A 24133-nucleotide genomic window follows, 5' to 3' on the forward strand; every position below is an offset into this window, starting at 1 on the left:
GTTCGATGTAACAGGCAGGCAGTAGATTGTGTTGTGCCTAAAATGCAAACAGATCACAACTTAACCTGACATTGAAAGCTGTAAGCTAAGATGCAAGGGATTGCTGCATGAGGAGAATATATCAAACGGGTGATTAATTGTAGAGAGGGAGTCGAGTGGGAGGGGAGGGAAAGCGAGAAAAGTAGCAGTAGAGGAGGAGCCGAATAGAAATAGATGACAGTGAGTGTCCAGACAGGGAGGGGGAGTTTGGAGGTGTTTGACAGTGGAGAGACGATGGAAGAAGTGTGCAGCAGCTTAATCTACTGAGGCTAATCACACAGCTGCTTGGAGACCAGCCTCCATTCCTTCTTTGTCCTTTTTCCGTCAGCTTTGATTTAATCAGAGTTGCCTTCTTAGCACTCTTTGATGGTTATATACGTAGCGTTTTTTGCAAAGAACAAATCTTCCTTTTCCAACTCACTATCTTAATATATTGGACAGACAGGTGGTCTTGGGTTTGCATGTCGGCGTAGCCCACTTTCTCTTCTTTTCCCCTGGGGATGTGACCTCCTGCACTGTGAAAGCTGTTTAAACAGGTTGAGTTGAGAATTGTCTGGAAGCAGAGACACGTCTGGCTGTCTGACATACAGTGGCTCCCTGCCTCACGCTGCAGAGGTTCTGTCTCCAGGCAGTCATTTCAGCCTGTGATACACTGCTATTAACTGCTGCTCTCTTTGTTTCGATTCACCCCCATACCCTGACTGCTCTCCCACATGCTGCTTTTCCTCTTTCTAGGTTTGGTCTTCTGTTCGGTAACAGAGTGGCTGCAGCAGTTACACTTACATTTACACAGAAGACATTGCCAGATGGATTTTTATTCCCTTTATTAATATGTCTCATGTCACCTTTTAATTACAATCCTCCACTCAGTGTCATTACATGTCTTGAAGCTGTTTGCTAACCACTGGCACATAGCAGCACTGAACAATGAAAAGATTATGTGAATTTTTATCAACTGAAACCACTTTTGGAGCAATGTACTTTATTTTTTCTTCTATATCAAGAAACAAGCTTCAGTTTTGTTTTTCTGTGTGTGTGTTGGCCCGTGTACCTCCAGCCACTCTGTTTTTTCCTTCCACCATAGTGGAACATATGGTGGGAACAGCCTCCAGTTGCCATGGAAACACAGTGTTTGCAGTTGCATGATAAATGTCCTCTGCAAGGATATAAACGGAGCACTGAAATGAGCCCTAATTGTCTTATTAGTTCACATTTTCATAATTTATTACTGTCCATTCTAGGTGCTAATTTCTGTGCTATACACCAAAATGTTAAATGAGCTTAGCCTTTTTTTGGAAATGAATTTGTTTATACATCGTGTATTCAGCTTGGTGTGGTTTGTGCTTATTTGGTCTGTGGATATTAAGCTATGTAAGTGCATCCTGTCCTTAGAGGTGTGTGTGTTACTGCATCTGACAATATGATCCCAGTCGCCAATGACTGATCCAGGAAGACCAGTCTCATCCTGCTGAGACAAACTGGGCCCTCCCAGAGATTATAGATCTGGCCCTATTCCTGCCCATGTGTTGTCTGTTCTCGTTTTACAGGACCCTGTAAATGGAGATGTTTTTAAGACTTTAAATTGGAGGAAGTCTCATACTTAACATGTAAAAATGTTTTTTAAAATTTATCACTGATGTCAAGTCTCCTACGCTCTTGGCTTTGAGAAGAAACGCTATATCTGCCGTGATGTGACCTCAGGGACAGTGGACATAATGACCGCAGACATTTAATATGAGGCTCTAGAAATACTAACGTCTCAGCCCTGAATTTTTGTTGCAGTAGCCAAATTGGCAATTTTGATGGCTAGATAGTGGCCCCATGCCTGTCATGGTTTACAGACTTTTGCTGAATGTCCTCACCAATGCACTGAGGTGAATCCCTATAGATTAGCCAGCTAGATCAATATGGTGTGTAGAGTTGCCATTTAACTGTGACAATAATGCCCCAGTTTCCTCTAGACAGCGTTTTTCACAATCATTTTTATTGTTCAATGTAAATGATTCTTTTTATTGCAGTGACCCACAGATGTGTTAGAGAAGCCATCTTATGCACTTGCTAAGAACAATATCTTCTCTGATATCAGTGTTTCGATATGTTTCCCGTGTGTTTGTGAAAATGATCTGATTTGTAGAGCAAAGTCTGGGTATGTCTTAATTAATTCTGCCAGAAAATGACATTGTGGTACAGATAAAAAGACGTATATCAGATGCAGTGGACAGGTTCACTGGAAGGCAGTTGACTGCCTTTTCTTCAGCGTGGTTCAGTGGTTCAGGAGCAAAAGAGAGAGGGAGGTAGAGCAAGGGGGGTGAGGAGAGGGAGAGACAGAGAGACTACCAGAATATAGAGTATGCAGGCAGTGGGCTTCTGCAGCCAGTCTCATTTAGATTGGGAGGCATCGTTTCCTTCTGAGGAGGAGTGGAGACAGACTGATATGGCTAGAGATGACAAAGAGGAGCAACGTGAAGATTGTAGATTGGAAACAAAGAGAGCTGGATATTAGACTCACAAAAAGAGACGAGGCAGAGGAAAGGTCGAATTCAGTGGTCATTGTCTGAGGAAGAGGCGACGGGTGTTTACCTGTGTGTCAGACAGTAGCGTTGTGGTACGGAGAGGTGTGGCCCGCCAGCAGCCATGGCAGTGAGTACGTGGCAGGCTCTGTCTCCACTGCAGTGGGCTCGGTGGGGCTGGGATACATTGCTGGGAGGGGCAGGAGATGGGGACAGCCCAGGCTCGGATCCGGCTCTCGGGCTCCTACGGCGCCTCTCCTGGGGCTCACGTCATGACAACATGATCAGGGCCACCGGGGAGCCAGTCAGACAGAGGTGAGGCAGGATTGGAGTGTGGGGCCACATACCGTCAGATAATACATTGATTTAAGGAGTATAGGGCTGTGTATGTGTGTGTGTCTGTGTGGTGGTGAGAAAGACCAATCAATATTGGGTTTGCTTACGGTGATAACACACACTGATTTTACATGGCTGTTGTGAGGCAGAAGTTCATCCCCTCTCTTAGTGCAGTGATATCTTTAGATCTTGAGGACGACTTGTGTGTTAATATGTGTGTGGCAAGGGGCAATTTTATGTCTCAGAGGTGTCGTTATCTGTCACCTCACTGCAGACTCAGGATTTGGAATCATTTGGAATCATAAAAGTTCACCACAAAATTAAAACACACAATAACCTGGAGCCTTTTCTTTTTTACCCCTGCACAACACAATAGAAAATCAAATGTACTGTATACTGCTAAATACTGTACTAAAGAGTCTGTATGATAGCCAACTATAATATTTACATAAAATATTACCAAAACATTGAGGTCAGAAATGCATATTTAGACAGTAATTGTGTCTGTAGTGGTATGATGTCATATGTGATGTCAGTGATGCTGATACAATCACTAGAGCTGTTATAGTTCAAGTGATATCATCCTTTACTTACAACAGTATTGACTCACTGTGTGGTTATCTATTGTTATAGGAGCTCCGACTCTGATGGAGCATTTGAGACCCCTGAATCCACAACTCCAGTAAGGACTATTTCTCCCACAGATTGCCAGATCCAGCAACTAACATCTGATGACAAAGGTACAGTAAGAGAATTATTCCATGATGTGTGCTTAGCTTTGATTCAGCATGATACTCTGTTGTGCTACTGAAAGATTAGCAGTAAGGCAGAAGAAAAAAAAGTGTTCTTCCACCATCTAGTGGAATAAAGTGGTAATTCACATCTGGCTTTGTTTGCTGAGAAGCATTTGACCACACAAAACAGGCTTGTGTTGTATCTAAGAAAGGCTGACCAATCACAATCGCTCTCTTTTTGTTGTGGTTATTTTTAGGACTTTCTGTCCATCTGAGAAACTCGTTTATTTATGTCTATATTTGAATCCTTTCAAAACCAGCTGCATTATTTGCTCACAGTTTCATTACCAGTTAAAAGATGGTCCTAATGTCATCTCAGTTTTAAACATATACATTTTATTTTGTCATTTTAACAGCTGTAAACCTCTTTACATTATGTCTTGGTGTCTTTTGCAGTAGCAGACACCTCAGTCGGGGATCCTGCTTCTAACTTGACTTCAACTGATCCAACGTGCCATTCCCCGTCCATTGCCTTTGATGAGAACAAGCCCATTGCAGCTAGTGGCACATACAACATCGACCTTTTTGCTGCAGATTCGACAAGCCACACTCTGACACGTTCCCTAAGCCTCCAGGGAGGAGACCTAGACAGTTCTGGTCCATTGGATGGATTCACAACAGGAGGTTTTCGTCCACATTCTGAATCCTTCAGCGTGGGCACTGAGAGTGCCCCAGGAACTCTCCACAGGCCCAAGAAAGTTCGTCCTGGTTCTGTAAAAAAGAAACCTCTTCTCAGACAAAACTCCAACCCAGAGAGTCCAAGACCAGCCTCATCCAGCAGCACTCCAGAGACCAAGAAACGGGGAAAGCCCCAAACTTCCGGTCCAGTTCAGGCTCAGGAGGAAGCAGAGGGTGGATCTGCAACCCCAAGTCCTGGGGGAACCCTTCGCAGGACCAGGAAGAGCCGTGTGGAGACTCCACCTCCTCTCCCTGAGGAGACCAATCATACCAGCCAGGAGGAGAGCCTTGTCGCCCCTGCCTTACCTCTATGCCAGGAAGAGACCCCTCTCTCTGGTAGTCCACCAGGCAAAGACGAATCTCCCATTCCTCCCAGTGCTTCCTACAAATGGGATCCAGATAATTTTGAGAATATTGACCCTTTCAAGACTGGAGGTAGTAAAATTGCCAACTCCCCTGTTCTAGGTCATAAAGATCTTGTGTGTGCCCCCATTGCCACCCCATCAGACAGTCCCTCTGTCCCTGCTGTGCAGCAACGTCCACCAGCTCCTCTGGAGGAGCCAATCACTAACCCTGAAGAGCAACCTATTATCTCTAAGCGCCAGTCAGTAAGGCTGGAGTTTGACTATTCTGAGGAGAGCAGTGAGGCATCACACCAGGCCTCTACCCCACCCAAGAAAGTGGGCAAGAAACCCGGTGCCAAGATGCCTCTGAGGAAACCAAAGCTAGGGCTGAAGAAAGCCCCTCCAGTGCAGACAGAGCAGCTGGACAATGATCCTCCAGCAGCCCACAATGGCAACGAGGATGAAATCCCTATTCCTAAAGCATCTTACAAATTTGAACCTGACAAGTGGGATGATCCAAATTTCAATCCATTTTCTTCAAAGAGAGCCGTTGCCAACTCCCCAACACTCTCCAGGCCATCATATAACTTTGACTCTAATGACTTTGATGATACCGTAGACCCTTTCAGGTCCTCCAATAAGATTGCTAACTCCCCTCCTAAGGCCTCTGCCTCCTTTGAACTATCATCCAATGACTATGACAATGAAAATGACCATGACAACATCGGGGAACTGGAGGACCAAAATCAAAACAAACCTGCCAAGAAGAAAAAAACTCCCATCAAATCGTAAGTTAACATTGTATTTACCACAGTGCCACACATTTATAGGAGAGTCTTCGCTCACTTGCAGGACATTGTATTGCATTGTAATGTACAATGAAAGGCCTACACCTCTTTCTGTGAGTTTTTGTTTGTGTTGTCTATTATGCCAGTGTCCTCTGTCTGTCTCTCTGTCACCTGTGTCTGTGTATTGTCATATGTCACAGGAAGTCCAGGGGTGTGTCCTCTCTATGTTGTCTGTTGTAAGTACAGGGGCAGCGCTACCATCCATCCTTTCTGACCCTTAATTCCCTGCGGCTTTACATTTAAGCAGCATGTTACCCAATCCCTTGTACCCACTTTTAAACTATGCCATTTAGCCTTTTTTAATTCTCTTCATTTTAATTAGAGGATAGATGTTTTCAGTTTGTTTTGTTTTTTTTAAATTCTGTATTATGTACAGTGTGATCTCATCTATGAAAGTACCAGTTATTAGTCATGGTATATTATCTCAGTATCACACAAGCTTGAAATTCTGCTTGTAGAGCTATTTAGTGCGACGTAGCACAGTGCAGTCAGTGGGGTAAGCAGTGCAAGAGCCTTAGAATGTACTACCAATGGAGGTCAGTGCAGCAGTGCTCAGTGACGTGCTTCAGCTTAGAGCTGTCAGATATGTGTTTTACAGTCAGGTCAGAGCATGAAATAGTGTTAGTTTTATACTGTTATCCAGAGACCTCTGAGAAGACATGTTTTATAGTATCTATGAACTGAGAATCGAAGTAACAAATGTAAAAACCTGCCACTAACAGTTCATCTGCAGTAATAGATTGTGATTGCCCTACTACATTGCCAAATACATTCCTTTCTAGGATCTATGTTATATGTCAGTTTGTGTGAAAGGTAAACTATTCATAACATTCATTTATCAATACTCTTGGCTGTGCAGTTACTAAATGGATTCAACATTCCTCACACACATTTCACTGTTCATTCATTTTAGCTACGCAGAGACTACAACAAGATTATGCTATTACAGTGTTGCAAAATCAATAATGCTATTTATAGACACACCCAACTTTTGTTTGCATTTCAGCATTTGTGACTATACAAAGATTTGAGATATGTAGCAGTTGAATATACTGAAGAGTACTGAAGGTGCTGCATGAGTCTGGATCTTGATGAGTGATCATTTTCTTCATTTTCTCAGTAATACTTTTAGAGTGAAGAGGTCACCAAAGAAATCCCCATTATCTGACTCATCCCAGGTGTGTACCTAATGCCCCATTGTTGTACCTTCTCACTTGGCTCTACCAAATTTGTCTACCTGTAGTTTTTCCCTCTCACTCTGTGACTGCCACCTCTTTTGTGTTGCAGGATCCTACACCTGCAGATGAACCTCCCACCCTCCACCAACAGGACGACCATGCCACAGATGAGGAGAAGCTGGCCTCCTCCACCAGTCACAAGTGGGCAGCCCTGCACGATATGGATGCAGACCAACAAGACTTCCCTCAGCCAAGCGACCTTACGTCCTTCGCTAATGAGAACAGCCTTCCTCATCAGACTGCGGGTGAGACATCACTGCTGTGAGACTCTGTTGGATCTGTCTTTGTACCTCTAACCACCTGAGTGTAAACAAACAGTAAAAGAGATCATAGCATACAATCAAAAGGAAGGTCTTCACACCATTTATGCACAGCAATCACTTTATTCATCCAGCAACTCTATTGATTTTTTGTGGCAGTAAAATGAGCCTGGTGGCCCACTTCTCTACTGACCTCTGACCTCCAGAGAGCCACCTCTTCCCAGGGGCTGTCTGGCTCAACCCATCTGGGTCAGAGATGAAAGAGAGAACAAAGAGCCCTGCCTCATCTGCTGATCCCATCCAGAGTATAACACTGGCATTTCTTCCTCTGTCATCTAATGCTTTGTTTTATCTCTGTGTCAGTGCAAGACTATGAAATTGAGTACATGGAGAAGATTGGCTCATCTTCACCTGTGAGTATTTGAAGTTATTAATAGATTTTATTTGTGTCCATTTGTCTGATATCTACTGTTTTTGCTTCATGCATTTATAATGGGGGAGATTCATATGAGGTATTTGGACACCACAAGCAAAGTGAATTAACCTTTCTAAGTTTATGCGTCATTCTCTGATATGTGTTGCAGCCGTTGTCCGTGAAGAAGCCATCTTTGTACCTGAATTTGGATTCAGTGTCTGACAGCTTAACCAAGAATACATGTGCACATGGATCTGAGCCCAACTCCCCCTGCACAGGGTACAACACTCTACTTCTACTTTACTACTCTGTTTCTTTGTAAATATGTATCATCACTTTTCAGTATTTCATGCATTATGCAGTGTGTTCACTGTCAATGAAGCTTTTTAACTTGTTTATCTAGTTTGCTAAATGTAAACCACAGTCATTTGGATTGCATAATGCTCAGCTGCTCGAGGATAGTTTTTCAATTATATACAATGCATTACATGCCATGTGACTCTCTCTCCCTTTCTCTCTCATTATCATGTCTCATTCTGTGCAGGAGTTTTGAGGAGATGGAGGCCCAGATAACAGCGGGTATGAAGACTCCGGTGCTAAGCTCTCGGCCTGGTCCCGAAGGCTCTGCTGGGGACAAGGGCAGGAAGAGAGAAAGCGAGTCGCTTAGCCGAACACAGAGCTCAGAGAGGGATGAGCAGGTGAGCTTTTCTTTCTAAGGAATCAACGCAGGGAGCATTTATCACACATACCATTTTTGTGTCTTGTCATCGTCATATGAGGTTAATATGTCAGTTTTGATTTTATAACATTTACCGTAGTGTACACTGTTCCATTGTTTATTCACATGGGGAGTGTCACAATACACTTCCTTTATTACTTTGCCCTCCAACATGAATGCAATGTTGCTGATAGAAGTAGTCAGTCCAACACTTGAAGTTTCCAGCTTGAACTTAGTGACTCAGCTCCCACTGCTGCCACTCAAACAAACACTCAGCGCTTGCTTAGCCATGCTGACCCCTGCCCTCCTCCCTGCCCTCTGCCTACTCCTCCTGGTGCCCTTGTAGCCCCCTAGCCTGGGCCCCGTGGAGGCCCCTGCTCCTGCCATGGCCATGCCCCTGTTAGACAGGCTGTCTGAGTGCGATGACCCTCTTCAGTACCTGGAGCCTGACCTGGCTGAGACCAACCCTACTGCATTCGCCCAAAAACTACAGGTGTGTTGACAGACCACACATGACCCCTTCTGATAAACCTTATAGGCCTTGGCCCTGGTAACTCATTTATGGCCCTGATATGTGATGGTGTATGTTTTTATATGAACATTATTTCCATTGTGTCATCATATTACGTCCTGCCTTTTCATTTCATTCTTTCATTTTCCTCCTCGTACTCTAGTTGCACTTGTTTAGCTTACCAAGAGAAATAGAATGATGGTGTGTGAAAAGTAGACAGCAGCAAGTGTGTGCTCAACTCAAGTTTCTATATTTTTCCCTTTGCTTTCTTGTCCTTGGGCCGCAACTCTCCCTTCCTTACCCCTGAAATCCATCATCCATTCCCCACCCCACATGTGTGCGGCCCAGGAGGAGCTGGTGCTTGCTGCCCTGAGGATAGAGGCTCTGCAGGTAGCCAAAAACATCTCTCAGTGCCCCTCCCTCTCCAATGTAACCCCCCAGGTACTCTGAGTCAGCCTGTACCTGCTGTGTGTGTGTATGTGTGTGTGTGGTTGTGTGTGTGTGTGTGTGTGTGTGTGTGTGTGTGTCTGGAAGCAAGAGGAAAGATGAGTGCATAATAGCAGGTGTGTAAATGCTGACTGTGTGACTGCAATGTGTGTGCATGAGCGTGTCTCGGCCTGCCTATCCCTCTCCCTAAACACGTCATTCTGAGTGTGACTGTGAGCCCATGGGCTTATCAACATGGTGGCTGCACCACTACATCCACAGTCCTGCCACCTCTTCAGTCCCTACATATGAAATTTCCAACATGGCTTAATGCGTCCAGCTCCCATCCTGACTAGCAGCGAGCTCTCTCAAATCGACTCCTCAGGAACAGTGTGCCTGTAAATGCTGTGCCTCTTTAGTCCCTTGCCTTTTTATGCATGTTGGGCAACATGCATGTTGCCTGGTCACAAGAGGCTTACATGAGCATGTACGTTACTGGGAATGTCACACACTAGACTTAGATTAGGCTGAGGAGTAATGAGAGAGAGATGTATTTGTGGATGCTTTGCTGTCATCGGCCCAAATTGCAGTCACATCCTTGTTTTGCGATTTGGCCCCTTTCCCAGACTAACACACACTAACAAACGGTACATCAGGTAGGTGTCAGCGTTCACTTAGGTGACCTCGTGTTGAAACAGCACATGACTAGAAATAATAAACATGATGTTTTGGTGAATATACAGTTTATGGTCACTGTGGAAAAATAGTTGGAGCAGGACAGGCGCTTCCTGGTCTTCTTTCCTTCCAAATCTCAGTTCTGTTGTCCCGCACATTTTGCAGTCTCGACTCAAGAAACCCAGCACACGGCGGTGGAAAATCAACGGTTCACCCTTATTCAAAGTAAGAGTAATGTTATACCCCTGTGATCTGTCCTCATAGTAATCTGGCTACGGTGCAGTCTATCTACGTGTCTGTCATAAACATTTTTAATCATTTTTTGCCTGTTTTGTTTTAAATAACTAAAAAATTAAAGTGGTCTAAAGTGCCTTCAAATTAAAACAAAAATCCAGCACTTTCCCCTCATGGAGCTAGAAACGAAGCCAAATACCTAGAGACTGCACTCTGTACTCTAGCTCCCAGTACTGTACTGTAGCTCCCAGAGACCCTAGAAGTCCAAGATCCAGAGAATCAGAGCCTTTTTTGAAATGTCTACCCTCAGTTGATGCCTACCATAGCTGTTCTTTATCCCTGTGCACTAATTTGTACAAGGTGTCTCTGTCTTCTGTAGTTATTTCTAGAGTAATATCTTTCCTGTAGACTGCTACTGGGTTATTTTTGTTGGCTGTAGTATCTTGTGACTTCAATTTATAGCTTTTCAACTGATTTGATTCACATTAAGTCATTTTTCTTCAATTCTGTATGATTATTCATTGAAAATGGCACTAAAATGTTTTCTGCACATCATCCTGAATGGTCTGGAAAGAGTACTTTTTTTAAAAATGCTGATTTATTTATTTATTTATTTTTGTCAGCCAGGCAAAACTGGCTAATTGTTTGTGTAGTAATTACTTTGTGGTAATTTCATTCATTGAGAATTTGGAAATTTCAATTAACAAAGTACAATTAAATATTGAAATAGAAAGCATATCGCATGACAGTATTTCATTATAAAAACTTTCTCAGACTGAGCAAAATGGATTCAGGGAATGTCATTTTGCTCTCAGGTCAGCAGGAATCCACGAGATAATTTTTGGGGGTGGTTTCTGAAAAATAGAGCTTGAGCTAAAGCTTGCTTAAAGCTTCAGTTTGAACCTCACTGAACTGGGACGGTAAACCCAGTCAGAAGAGGTCCATGACTTTCGTTGGAGTCGTGAAATTACTGCTCCAGCATGATCAAAAACTTTGCACTCTTTCCCACTTGTTAGTAGATCTCAGTGTACTTGTTCCCAGTTAGCCACCATTTCTTCAAATCCTCCTGTAATCCTGCTCTCCCAATAATGTCTAAATCCCTTTAAGAGCAGTTTTAGGGGACCCAAAATAGTACCTGAACTAAATTGTTTTTGCATTTTGATATAATTTTCTGTGTGAGGAGTAGGGCAATGAACATGATGCATACCATGTTTTTTTTTTAGTAAGTCCCAGTACACTATATCCAAAGTCAGGCTCTTAGTGCTGAGACATCCTGTGAAGTTTCTGGTTAATCTCACATCACATTCTCTGGAATTGTAAAAGCTTTAACATGAAACTAACATCTATTTCGTCATGCTGCCCAGTTTGCTACCCTACCCTCCCTCTCCTGTATATGATGCAGTCCTTGCTGTATCAGATGCTGCCCTCCTTCCTCTCTGCCTTGCCTGGACCCAGTCACATATAAGCTACAGCAAAAACCAGGTGATCATGACCGCTCAGCTGGGGGCAGCATCAGCCAATCACTTGCCTAATACTCTGGCATTGAAGACTGTTTCATCCAATCATGTGGCAGCTGACCAGGTCTTCAGGATCATCACCAGCCTGCCTCATTTACATATTGATTTTGCTGTGTGGTACATTTTGATGCTGCTTTGCGGTTTGGTTCAGGAATCCTGTTGAGAATGTGCGTGTGGGCCCGAGGGTGAGGGTGTCCTATCCTGAGCTCGGTCCGGTTTGTAACTGATTATGTTTCCCTTCCTGTCTCTTCTGTCCTTTGGTTCATGGAAGCAGCACAGAGACGTGTCATCTCCGATAGAAAGTGCTGTGTCGAAGAGCTCGCTGTACACCAGGGCCACCACCACCAGTTACATCGAAGATGAGAGTCCCCACCTCCCCAGAGAGCTGGACCACTCGCTGGGAATTGCACGAGAGGAGGTGCCCCAGAAATGTTTTATTTATTTTAGTTAGGAATTCTGTTTCTGCTTCAGTGCTAACCTCTCACACTTAACACATTTCTCAACCTCCTCAGATTGTGACAAAGGAGAAAGAAGTGCTGGAGTGGCAGAGGAAGTATGAAGACAGTCGCCAGGAAGTGGTGGAGATGAGGTAAGATGTGGCACCTTGAGTTTATCACTTATATCACAGAGAGGTCCCACCCATGAAAAGGAGCATGGATTTAACACCTTTTTCTGTTAAATGCTACTGATGGTATGATGTTTAGTGTCTCTACCCATTATCACCATTTCAACTGTCAATTGGTTTATCGCACTTAAACAGAGCCATGCTTAACTGAAGAGTGGGAGAGCCAGTTAAAGTAGCAAATCTTATTATGAGTGTTAGAGTGTTAAATGGATGTGGTTGATATGTATATGAGTCTTAGAGTGAATAAACAAGTTTTTCATGAGAAAATGTGTTTTGGATGCTGCTGTCATCTGGATTATAGCCCACCAACTGCATGACAACGGCTCAAAACTGAGATTACGCTCACATTTACATTAACAGGTGATCAACATGTCTAACAAATGGTTACTAATGACGGTTCAAAGAGATATAGATAGGCAGTACTGAAGCCCTGTTCTGTGTCAGCAGGTGGTGGGTGTGGGTCCAGCTGGCCACAGCTAAGTTAGTGTGGATAAGGTAGGGCTTAATTCATTTGACTGATTGGGCTCAGGATAAGGAGAGGCTAAAAGGCTAGAAGGGAGGTATGGCTAATTAATCCTTTAATAAATCCTCTAGCAACCTGCTTTTCCCAAAACAAGGCTCCCTTAGGGGCCCTGCATGTCCTTGGCTTGGAGGAGGTTCCCAGAATCATATGAGTGTAAGAAAAAAGTGTAAACTGTTTGGCAGAGGTGCCAGACCCACAGCTGTATGACTACTATTCCAGCTGTTCGTTGTCATTTAGACATCTTGCACAGGAAGACACGGGTGGAAAGACGGGTGTGTAAATAAACCTCTATTGTCATTGGTGGAAACAAATGTATGAATTGTGTGAAATGAGACTGTTATTTCACTTTGAAGTATTTCATGTCATATTGTACAACACCAGCCTTAGAGTGATGATCTACAATTTCTAATTTTGTAGGAGAATTGTTGCTGAGTATGAGAAGACGATTGCACAGATGATAGGTGAGTTCATTGTTAATATACAAGTTTCCAGTTGCTTACAGGACCTGAGCACTTGGTCACAGGTTTCAGTGTTGTGTATTTTCAGTGCACATGAATTTTACTTTAATCCAGCTACTGTTATTCTCCGACCTCTGCTACTTTTACTTCTGTTTTTTTGTTTTAATGAGCAAAACGTACAAGGTGTTTGTGTGTCCTAAACCATCGCCACTGAAGTCAGAGAGCAAAGTTTTTTTTTAATTCTTTTACACAGTCTAGTTTTGCTATGCTTGATTTCATGTTTGATGGATATGAACTGAATCCTGCTGTCATTGGAAGAGTGTGTGCTCACCTTTGCACACTCGTGTCCAACTTCTCTGGACTCATCAGCTTCCACTGCAGGCTCGCTCTCTGCATTATTCCTGCTCTCACCTATATCTTTTCTGCCACATGGGGGCATTGCTGAAGATTTTGTTTTTCCCTGCTGTCTAATTTCATTCATACTCACATTAAAACACTGCCACATAAAGGAACAGTCTGTCTCTGCTCACATCTAACACTCGGCTCTCTCACGTGCCTTGCCCTCCCAGCTTGACTTAACACAGTCCCTTCTTTTCTGTTCTGCTCCCATCTTTGCCCCTTACTGTTTGATAACCCTGACAGGCATGCCAGGTGAGTAATGCGGACTTGTCTTTCACTTGTTTGTGTCTGCCCTCCATTCGTACGTCAGAGAGGGGAGCAGATGTGCTCACTTTCTTCATCTCATCTAGTATATATGTTGGTCCATTTTTTTTTTTTTTTTGACATTTCATCTTTAATGTTTGAGACACTGAATTTTTAATTGGTAAAAAGAAGCAAGAATTAGTGAGTTATGCAAGCTGCTCATCTAACCTTGTGACAGACAAAGAAAAGTTCACACGGTTGAATCCTGTGGGAGAGGTTTGTAACTTAATTCTGAAAAGTAGAAGATACTCAAATCAGCTCCATTTCTAAAGTTTACAGGTCTCTTTGATTTTTCCCATTGTTCAGTGTTTTTGTTTGCATGCTGCACTGGTTGATCAGAAGTACTCGTGTAATGTAGTATAAAATGTCGTTGTATCACACTAACCCCCGAATTCATTTTGGTATAATGTTAAAAATAAAGCCTTTGTGTTTTTTGTGTGTGTGTTGGTGTAAGTCTTTAAACAGTAATTGTGCCATAGAGTGATGATCTGATCTACAGTATATTTCTGTGTGTCCATCAGAGGATGACCAGAAGGAGAAGTCTCTCTCCCACCACACCATCCAGCAACTGATCATGGAAAAGGACCAGGCCTTGGCTGACCTCAACTCCGTGGAAAAGTCTCTGGCCGATCTCTTCCGACGTTACGAGAAGATGAAAGATGTGCTGGAAGGCTTTCGCAAGGTGACTAAGTCAGAAATTATTAATAGCTAATGAGTGCTTTTCAGCAGGACAGGCCTTCATGGCCTAAGTCATCTAAAAGTGAGTCTGACAATCTTTAAGGCATGAAATTATTTTTTTTTTTTTCACTCTGTTCAGAATGAAGACGTTCTGAAGAAGTGTGCTCAGGAGTATTTGTCCAGAGTCCGTAAGGAGGAGCAGCGCTATCAAGCCCTGAAAATTCATGCAGAGGAGAAACTAGACAAGTCAGTCTGTACATACTGTCATGTTTTCCTGTTTATTCCACCATGACTGGGATAATAATATTCAAAACACTAAATTACAATATTATGCTTGGATATACTGCAGGCCAATATAAGTAGCTGTTTCTTTATTTATATTGCAGCTATTTGGACTTTCTAAAGATTAGCTCTGAATTGCCTTGATAACATGAAGATTTAAATAAGACTAGGTTTACAGAGGCTATGGAGAGAGAACTTGATTATTGTTGTTTACTGTTTCCAGGGCTAATTCAGAGATCGCTCAGGTGCGAGCTAAGGCCAAACAGGAGCAGGCCGCCTACCAGGCCAGTCTGAGGAAAGAACAAATGAAAGTAGACTCCCTGGAGCGCACTTTGGAGCAAAAGGTCAGTGATGGGTCAGAGATAAGGTATGAAATCAGAAAAACTTTCATGTGAACAGATATATGAATTTTTAAAAAACACTCACTTTACAGAACAAAGAGATTGAGGAGTTAACAAAGATCTGTGACGAGTTGATCGCTAAGATGGGGAAGAGTTAGCGGCCACGCCACAGCCTGTCCATACCTCACAGGGAAGAGGAGTGGAAAATGAAGAGGATATGAAATCCACTGTTTTAAGGACTGATGGACATCTCAGCCCAAAGTGGTCTTGGAGTTTTGTTTCCTACTGACTTTGTGTATACAGAATCCATGGGAATGGCTTCCTCCTAATCACATTGTGCTTTTTTGATGTGTCAGTGTATCGTACTGTATCGGGGGGGGGGTCGGGTTTAAAACTTTAGCAAATGTACCATATCACTAATGAGCGTGTCCGTGTGTGTGAATGTGCGTATGACAACGAGAAAGTGAGAGCGTTGTTTGTGGGTTAAATTTATCTATAATGATGTTGCCATGACAGCCAGAGGGAGAAGACTGTTTACCCACTCCTGTTGTTGTCTCCTCTCAATACAAGAGAAAGTACCAGAGATTTAGATTCATTTGTTAAATGTTGACACAGCAGTAAGAGAACGCAAACTATCACAACAGCTTAGTGCATGTGAGAAAGAAATTTTTGTATATACTGTTGGAAATTCCAAGTATCTGCATTTTTGATAGCTACTCTGTCATTCTCAGCCTGCTCCTCTCATGTAACCTTGTAGATAATTGTCATACTTATCATAGCTTTCTCGATGAAATCGTGGGACTTTATTTTTTGGATTTTATTTTGATATAAAGCAAACTAATCGTAACTGTATTCAGTAGTGACCAAGAGTAACTTAATTTTGGATGGATAGTCCCACTATGGTTGTTGTGTCACACCGAGGAAGAATTTCTCTGCACAGCTACTGTACAGCATCTGCTTAAAAAGTGCAATAAAAGATGGCAATACAGCATGATAGGTTTACTCTGCTTCATTCCCAACACATAGCACGTTTGAGCACAACATGTTCAATGGGCCTCCATGTGGGATATCACATACACTGATGTAATAGCTCAATTTTTTTCCTGACAAAATAACCAGTAAATTACAAGCTACAATAACCGGTCAGTAGACACACAGCAGGACATGCCTTCATACTAAATGTTGCAATTGAGTATGTGAAAACACAGCAAGGCGAGAGGTTGCAGTAGATCACTGCAAGTAGAGGTTACATTTTAGAAATTTAAGCCTCAGCAGCAGCAGCAGTAGTAGTATGATTGTAAAAGCTTAAAACACAACACGTTGTCTTTTATGAAAATATTTCTACTCTGGTTGTGCCACTGAAGGAGTACCTGATTCATCTGAAAGGGTACATCAGACACAAAGGCCTTAGGAATCAAAGCCCTGGGAGATTTTCAGCAAACCTTTCTACTAACAGACACATATTGTATAACGTGTAGTGTAATACCACTGTAAATTAGACAGATGGCAGCCAACCTGAAATGACATACAGTACTGCTTGGAACTGTAATGTAGGATCTCTGATTAGTTACTGGATGCAGAGGTAATCTGTCCAGTGCCCAGCAGAAGTAGCTGCATTATTTATATCAAGTATATTTAATATTTATAATTTATATATAAAATTTTATAGTATAGCTATGTAAGCAAATGCAATGAATATATACTAATCTACACTGGACACAACAACAGATACCTTGGGAGCCAAGGGCCAAACTGCAGATGAGTGTGACTAGACTACAATAGTAAGGTGAAAGATGCAGAATGAGTCCTGGTGTTTTGCCCATCCAGGCTGAGGCAACCACTGACCCTTAAGATGGAGCTGCAGGCCCCAGTGGAGGAGCTGGTAATCCCCTGGTCAGTCCAGGAGGGGATATTAACTCATCTGATAGCTCAGATTAAACTCAGGGGGCTTTGGGAGCAAACAACCTGCTTTTCATTGTGTGATCAGGACGACCAAGGACCACCAGCACCATGACGAGAGCTGTCCAGTACTGTCTGCTGCTCCTGCTTTCCCTGGTCCTGCTAGCAACCAGCAGTAAGTGTTATCAGTATCTGTTTTGGTTTTTTTAAAATTTTCTCATCAGACCTTCCTCCTGTTATCCCTGCCGCTTTTGAAGCTCCAAGAATAGTTTGGAGTTATTTTTGTCATCAGAGGCAAGTTACCTTTTGAGTCGAAACCTGTCAAAACTGGCTCTGATTTCAGACACCAGGACAGGAAAATGTTGGCTATAACAACACTGCAGTTGTCTTTCTTCCTTAGAGAATGCCATGCATGATTTTTTTTTTTTTAAACTCTACTAGGACTATGTTACAGTAAACACTTATAAAGACACTGCATTTTGTCCATGTCAGGTTTGCTAAATGCTGTTAATTTTCTTGGCAGTTCTGAGTTTTGCTTTCCTCCGGCCCGTCTGTCATCCCTCTGTAACTAGCATGCAATCCCAGAAACTAATCTCTTAATAGGCCTGAATGCTAATACTTACAGGATGTGTGCAGAGCGGCTGTGCTGTGGGGATAGATTGGGGTCAGCTCCAAACAGCAAGGGCGTTTATTTGCCATACTAACACACAGTACACAAGAAAACTGACTAAATTCATACAAGAAATATTGATTTGCTGTTGTTGTTTGAATTGTTCTACTGTTAAACATGTAATAGTGCTGATATAACGACGTTTTGGTAATTCATCACCCTGTCCAATTATCTTGCTTTGTTGTTTTGATAGGAATATTTTACCTCTTTGGTCCATATCTGTATAGAGACAACACTTTATATGTCTGAGCACCTTGTCCATCATAAAAGTCAAAGTTATGATTAAAAGAAGAGATTTTGATACAAGAGACAAGAGATATGCTTTTACAAAGTATGTTTGAAACTTTCAGTGATTCTCACTGTGCTTGATCCTCTTAGGAAGCAGTATTAAAGGCTGTGTCTGAAGAGCTATTTCAGAATTTAGGAGAAGGCTAGAGGTTTTCAAAAGGAAGCGTTAAAGTGATATTTCAAAGGTCAGCTAGTTCTCAACTAACTGCTCCTAACTCTGGAGAGTTTTACAAAGACATTTCGATGTTTCATGTGCTGAAGTGGGCTTTTAAAGTTTGAGTAGAAAGACGTTTTCAAATCTGAGGCCACACATTTAATTCTTTGCTGTATATGAGAAGATTTGTGTGAAGGAACTGAGCAATTAGTGCTCTCTCCTCACTTTACTCTCGCTTTGCCTGTGGTACAGCACCCCATCACATCACATCACATCACATCACGTCACGTCACATCAGACGTGAGTTTACCATGCCCGTGTGTACATGCTCATCACACCCAAAGATCCTGTGCTAGAAAAGGCTAAAAATATCTAGAGTTAGGGCCCATGTAGACAGCATCGGATCTTAACTAACAATGACCCTGGCTGTGCCACAGAGTAATGCAGTCCTTACTGAGCAGTGGAGCTGCTGTCTTAAGAATCGCTTGTACCTGTGGTTTTCAAAGGGCAAACATCACAGCAGTAGGATGAGCAGCATCAGCTGATGTGAATACATCTGACACAGGGCATTTTTTTAACCACCACTGAGGTATTTGGTAAATCGTACATTAATTTCCCTAAATCAATAGCATCAAGTCAATAACTTAAGAATAACATTAATTTATTATATGGTTCATGTTGCTGTTCCTAATCTATAAACATGGCGTCATACTTGTCTTTTTTAAATAAAATATTTGATGCCCCATGTAATGTGAACTGGACTCCACCGTGATAAAACTATGCTCTACAGATCATGTCATGTTTTCTTGATTGCACTGCTTTAGTTGGTGTTTTTGTTTTTGCTGTAGCATGTTTTTTCTGTTCATCAGGTGAGGCTCTGCGATGTTATACTTGTATGGGCTCCAACAATGACGACTGCAACCGGCAAGGCTCCAAATCCTGTCCCAACTACTCTGATGCCTGTGCTGTGGTGGTGGGCCATGACAGTGAGTCCAACATTGACAGTGTAGTAGCCTTTTTTTTTTTTTTTTTTTTACTGGTTTACTTTGTGTGTTTGTGCAACTAACAGTAAAAACATGTGAAGCTCTATTTGTATCTGCATGTGTGGGTGTGTGTTTGTGTGTGTTTAATGGAGGACAGGATGCCGTCTCGACACATATCTCAGTTAGCAGGGGGTCTGAGGCTTTTAAGGGAATGAGAAGCTTTTCTACTCCTACTCGATCCATATCCTTAATTAGGACACCATGTGTTCATGGCACCATGACAATTCCACTTCACAAAATTAAGTTAGTACTGTTTCCTAACTTAAACAAGCACAGGGTAAGGGTCTTACATAGAATATACAGTACCTTACTAATTATCAATACATGGAGGAACAGAGAAGCCACTATGCTGCTGGTAAATGAAACACCGTAGAGGCACCAGTGTCTCCAAATTAATTTCTGGTGTTGTAGTGTACAAATACTGGATACACACTATATGTCACGAAATCAAAATTTAAGAATGAAAAACAAGATTAAACTTTTACAGCCCAAATTATTCAGTCAAATAAATCAGGTCAGTCTTACTAGTGGAACAAGTTCAATCAGATTTGTATTGGTTGGTCTGTGTGAGGCAGCTGCTAAAACAGTGTAACTAAATTTGATTTTCGGTCTGTTTGTCAGGTGGGGTGATGAAGTCATGCTCCTATAAGTCTTTCTGCAGTCACGCCAACAGCCAGGGCCACAGAGCGCCAGGCGTCAGGGTTCACTGCTGCTACAGTGATGACTGCAATGTGACGAGCGTCGCCTCCCAGCTGCCTGGACTCAACTATCTGCTGCTGTTTCTGCCTCTGTGGCTCCACTGCTTATTCAAGTAGATGTACGGCTCGACTCTGCCATGCCAGCAAGCATCCATCAGCAACACAATGGCCAAGTAATGCTGTTCTCATTCACTCCATAAGTCACATCCTCTCTAACTGAACACTACAGGCTGTACTACTTACTACCCTTCTGCTTTGATTTACTGTTTGTTTCCATAAACCCAGACATCATGGAGTTACTGAACTGTTTGAGGTGCTAAATTTGACTGCATGGATTACAGTATACGTAGCTACGCACCATGTTGGATTGAATCCATTAAGCAGCAGTCAGATAGATGTGTCTTTCAGTGGATTTCACTAAGCCAATAAGTAGAGGATCCTATGGGAAATGCTGAAATAACAGGCAGTGATAATTTCTTACTTGTGTCCTACATTAAAAAGGAAGAGTTGTTTTTTGAGTTCAGTTTCACCACCCTGGTTTGTTTCTCAGCACACAGTTTGTGCAGCTACAGAATAAGAGAATCAGGACTGAGTTTTTTACTGATCACCTTTCAAGTGACATTTTACTACATCAATTGTTTTTTACGTACATACCTTCACATAAGTATTTCAGCATACTGTAGCTCCTGTTGCAGCAAATGTTGCAGTGGTACAGTAGAGATGGCACTGAGAGAACAGTCAGTGGGGATGTGGCTGCATCATTAGGCTTCTACCTGTCAATCACACTGAGCAAGATATTTTGGAAGGTGGTGAGAAAACACTTCTCACACTCTACAAAGCTGCATAAGCCTTTTACATAGCCAGGTGTGTCACACAGATGCTGTTAATCCATCACATTTTGAAGTCACTTAAAGAATTACAGATTTTTTTAAACAGACTGAGCTCACCTCACTGGAGGATGGACCACTGTATAAGTAGGGGCTACTGCACATAGAACATAGTGTATTAAAAATATCTGTCTATGAAGACCACAAGACATGTACAGTGGGTGACAATCCATAGTGCGTGCACTTTTTGGCAGTAGTTTGTTTGAAACTGATTTGTAATGTACAAAAGGATAACTGGTATCTTTATACATTTTTATGAAGATTATACAGTGTTACAATTTCCTTAAAAATGTGAGAAGTTACTGTTTAATGTGTTACATCTAAGCTTGTCAAAGATGAACACTAATTTTACAGTATGCACATTCTTTTACTTGTTTTATTTACATTTCTCATCATGGAGAACAATTAATTGTTATTTAATTTAACAAACCGATGGATGGCTGTTTTTTCTTCACTGTATATATTATATTGTAAGAAAATATATTCTACTATTGAGTGGAACAATGGTAATAATGATGGATGTACAGACTAATTCTGTAAATATAAGCAATATTAAGGTTTTTTGTAACTGTTCCTGTGTGAATTACAGTTTCTAAAGATCAAAACAACATGAAAAGTGTCATTGTTTCAGCATCTTCAAACATGGGAAACTGCACTGGGATCTAGTGGAATACCCTCATCCCAGCTGACAGAATTTATTCCTTAGAAAAATAATCAGGACGATGCTGCATCTGAAGATGTAATCATGCTTCTTCTTTGCTTGTATCATTCTAAGTCACTAATTGGTGCACAGCCAGTGGGGAACAAACCTACAGTATCACTGTATTTACAAAGCCTATCACCACATTAATATAGTATTTTCAAAATCATGTTTTTGTTGAATTTGGTTGAAAGACTGAATTGACAGTTTGTAGTGTTTGTGATGTGACTGACACTTCTAGTAATATAGACCAAACATAAATTGAATAATTGTGCTAAAATATGCACCATGTTAAATTTGTTAACAGGAGTTGTTTTACATGTCAATACGAAATACAAGTAATTCTCTGTAGTCTGTGACTGAGCCCAAATATGAATCTAATACAGCTGAGCTGTTGTGTTTGAAGTTATTTATCTGAATTTTCTCCAGTGGATTTTTTTATGTGAACATTAGCAAACTGACATCATCCACATTAGCTGGTGTAGTAATAGTGCCACAGCCCCCAGTATTTGGAAAGCACAGACATAATAGCCATAATGAGCCAATGTAATAGACATTGCACTGAACCATGGATAAACATTAAAACACTGCAGGCAATGTTGTGCATGTAAAGCTAAACATTATGATCAGCAGTTTATTACATAATTATGAATAGAAGGTGGAGTCATACCAATATTCGAGCTTATAGGAGTCTAAGATTTTTTTCACATAATGTTCCTTGTGCTTTGATGTGTGACTGTCTTTTTCCACAACATGCCTCCTGCTGTAGTTCACACAGCCTCCACTGTGAGGCAGTCTAGCCACACCTTTGATTTCAGCGAAATCTAAACTACTATTGCAATTCATATTGACCAACCACACCTCATGGGTACTGCTGAGATTGTCTTGAGTCAATACTGATAATAATGGTTCTGTTTTATTGCTGTTCGCTGGGGTTTGTACTTCATTTAAAAATGTGAAAACTCTCTCCCTTCTTGCTGTAACGGACTCTTCCATGCTGGACTCTCTCTGCTGATGTCCTGCTGCTCTCTCCTTTGACAGGCAGGTGTGAGAGTGTGAACAAACTGCCCTGGTGGAGAACAGACAGTGACCTCAAACCGTGAGTCTCCTGGTCCGTTCAGCCAGGAGTCTGTTCTGGTCTCTCACATCGAACAGCCGAGAGAGCGGCCCCACACCAGTGTTCACCCGCTTTTTTGGAAAGGCTTCCTTCTACTTAATTAAGGTTGGAGGGGAAGGGCTGCCTAAACTAAAGGGGCTGATGGTGCTTTGACAGGCCAAGGCGCTGCTGAAGTGTAGGTGGGGGTGTCTAAAGTTTGTCTTTTGGGGCTCACAGTTCAATTCAGCCTGCTCAACAGTGTTACACTCATGCTTCACTGAAGTGGGACTGTTTTCCTGCAACTTGACAGCTGTGAGAAATATCACCTCCACTTTTCATTGACAGACATATTCTGGGACAGAGTTTATAATTTGATAGAGGATTTGAAAGTGCAATCATGGCCAAAGCCTCTGCTGAATTGGTGCGTCTCTGGACAATAATACAAGTCACTGTATTCCCCATGTGTATGCCATCTGAGCTGAAACTGAAGGTCATCACCATGGAAACTTTGCTGTTTAAATTGGAGTATGTTTAATCCCAATCCTCTGGCACCTCAAGACATTATCACTGCAAATCCCACCGTCAGGCATCAAAAAGATGAGTCGGCTGCCCTTTAAGGGAGACTGTGCAAAAGTAACGGGGCTGTAAAAAACTTACAGTGGTTTCTAACATAAACCAAACAGGTTTCACTCCTGGAGAATGGCACTGAATGTCCCCTACACTGACATATCTGGGATTTCTGTTTCTGATTTTTTTTGGTGCTGGTGTCTGTGTGTGTGTGTGTGTGTGTGGGAGTGTTATCAGAGGGGATTTGTTAGTTGTTGAGTGTGTTTTGATTTGGCTGTGCGCTAGAAGGATTGACGTCTTTCTCAGAAACTCACCTGCCATCACAGTCATTCTTCCATATTTCTGCTGCCAGATTGTCTTTTAAAGTTGTCATTTAATTTTTCTTATTTATTTGCTTGGTCTATTGATTGCATGATGTGTTTGTAATGACAGCATGCTGCAACAAAAATGATTAGACTGGTCAATACAAAAAGTAAAAAAATAACTTCAATTTGTGTCAAATGAGTTTTTCCACTCGTGGTCAGTTTTTGCTTGTACTCTAATTGCTTCAGCGTGGGGTTGATGACACCAGGCAAAGGACCTGGAGTTTCTTCCCAAACTGGGAAGCGAACTTCATGTAGGAACAACTTATCTGGCCCAAAAAAAGCAAAATGTTGATCTAGGACAGTTACCTCTGTGGAGAAAGAACGCTCAGAGGACAGGTCAGAGTGTGTTAGCAGCTCTGAACATAGATGCAGCCCTCAAAATAGGCTAGTGATTAAAACAAACATAATCAGTTGTGTTTTGGAAGCATCAGTCTCTTAAATCATTGACCAGCTGCTCTCAGAGAGGTAATCTAATAACAGTGGCTCAGATGACATCCAGGGGTTGCAAAATCAGACGCATCCGAGCTGAAAGAACATTTGCTGGTCTACACCAAATACTTGTGCCATTGTGGGGAGGGAACAGAGGCGCTTGGGATGGAATGGGAGCACGCGAG

General features: G+C 42.1%; 2 protein-coding genes across 12 annotated transcripts in view; both read left to right on the forward strand.

Moving 5' to 3' along the window:
- tacc2 (transforming, acidic coiled-coil containing protein 2) overlaps positions 1–16143 on the forward strand; it is a 45647-nt gene extending 29504 nt beyond the window's left edge. For 7 of the 11 annotated variants that reach the window (XM_026308601.1, XM_026308603.1, XM_026308612.1 and 4 more), the window contains 16 exons: positions 3519–3625; positions 4076–5489; positions 6670–6727; positions 6837–7032; positions 7411–7460; positions 7632–7741; positions 8007–8160; positions 8527–8673; positions 9040–9132; positions 11818–11961; positions 12056–12132; positions 13109–13152; positions 14373–14533; positions 14669–14775; positions 15035–15155; positions 15245–16143. In XM_026308601.1, coding sequence (XP_026164386.1) covers positions 3519–3625; positions 4076–5489; positions 6670–6727; positions 6837–7032; positions 7411–7460; positions 7632–7741; positions 8007–8160; positions 8527–8673; positions 9040–9132; positions 11818–11961; positions 12056–12132; positions 13109–13152; positions 14373–14533; positions 14669–14775; positions 15035–15155; positions 15245–15310 — 3049 coding nt within the window. In that variant the 3' untranslated portion in view covers positions 15311–16143. The remainder of the gene's footprint in view (positions 1–3518; positions 3626–4075; positions 5490–6669; positions 6728–6836; positions 7033–7410; positions 7461–7631; positions 7742–8006; positions 8161–8526; positions 8674–9039; positions 9133–11817; positions 11962–12055; positions 12133–13108; positions 13153–14372; positions 14534–14668; positions 14776–15034; positions 15156–15244) is intronic. The other 4 variants (XM_026308606.1, XM_026308605.1, XM_026308607.1 and 1 more) reach the window with 4 other exon arrangements.
- Positions 16144–17162: 1019 nt separating this feature from the next.
- ly6pge (lymphocyte antigen 6 family member pge) lies at positions 17163–20021 on the forward strand. Its single transcript, XM_026309789.1, has 3 exons — positions 17163–17226; positions 19033–19149; positions 19828–20021. Exons 1-3 carry the CDS (start codon positions 17163–17165, stop codon positions 20019–20021), a joined length of 375 nt encoding a protein of 124 aa, XP_026165574.1.
- The last annotated feature ends 4112 nt before the right edge of the window (positions 20022–24133 follow it).

Source organism: Mastacembelus armatus, chromosome 15 (genome assembly GCF_900324485.2).
Source record: "Mastacembelus armatus chromosome 15, fMasArm1.2, whole genome shotgun sequence".
Taxonomy (NCBI): domain Eukaryota; kingdom Metazoa; phylum Chordata; class Actinopteri; order Synbranchiformes; family Mastacembelidae; genus Mastacembelus; species Mastacembelus armatus.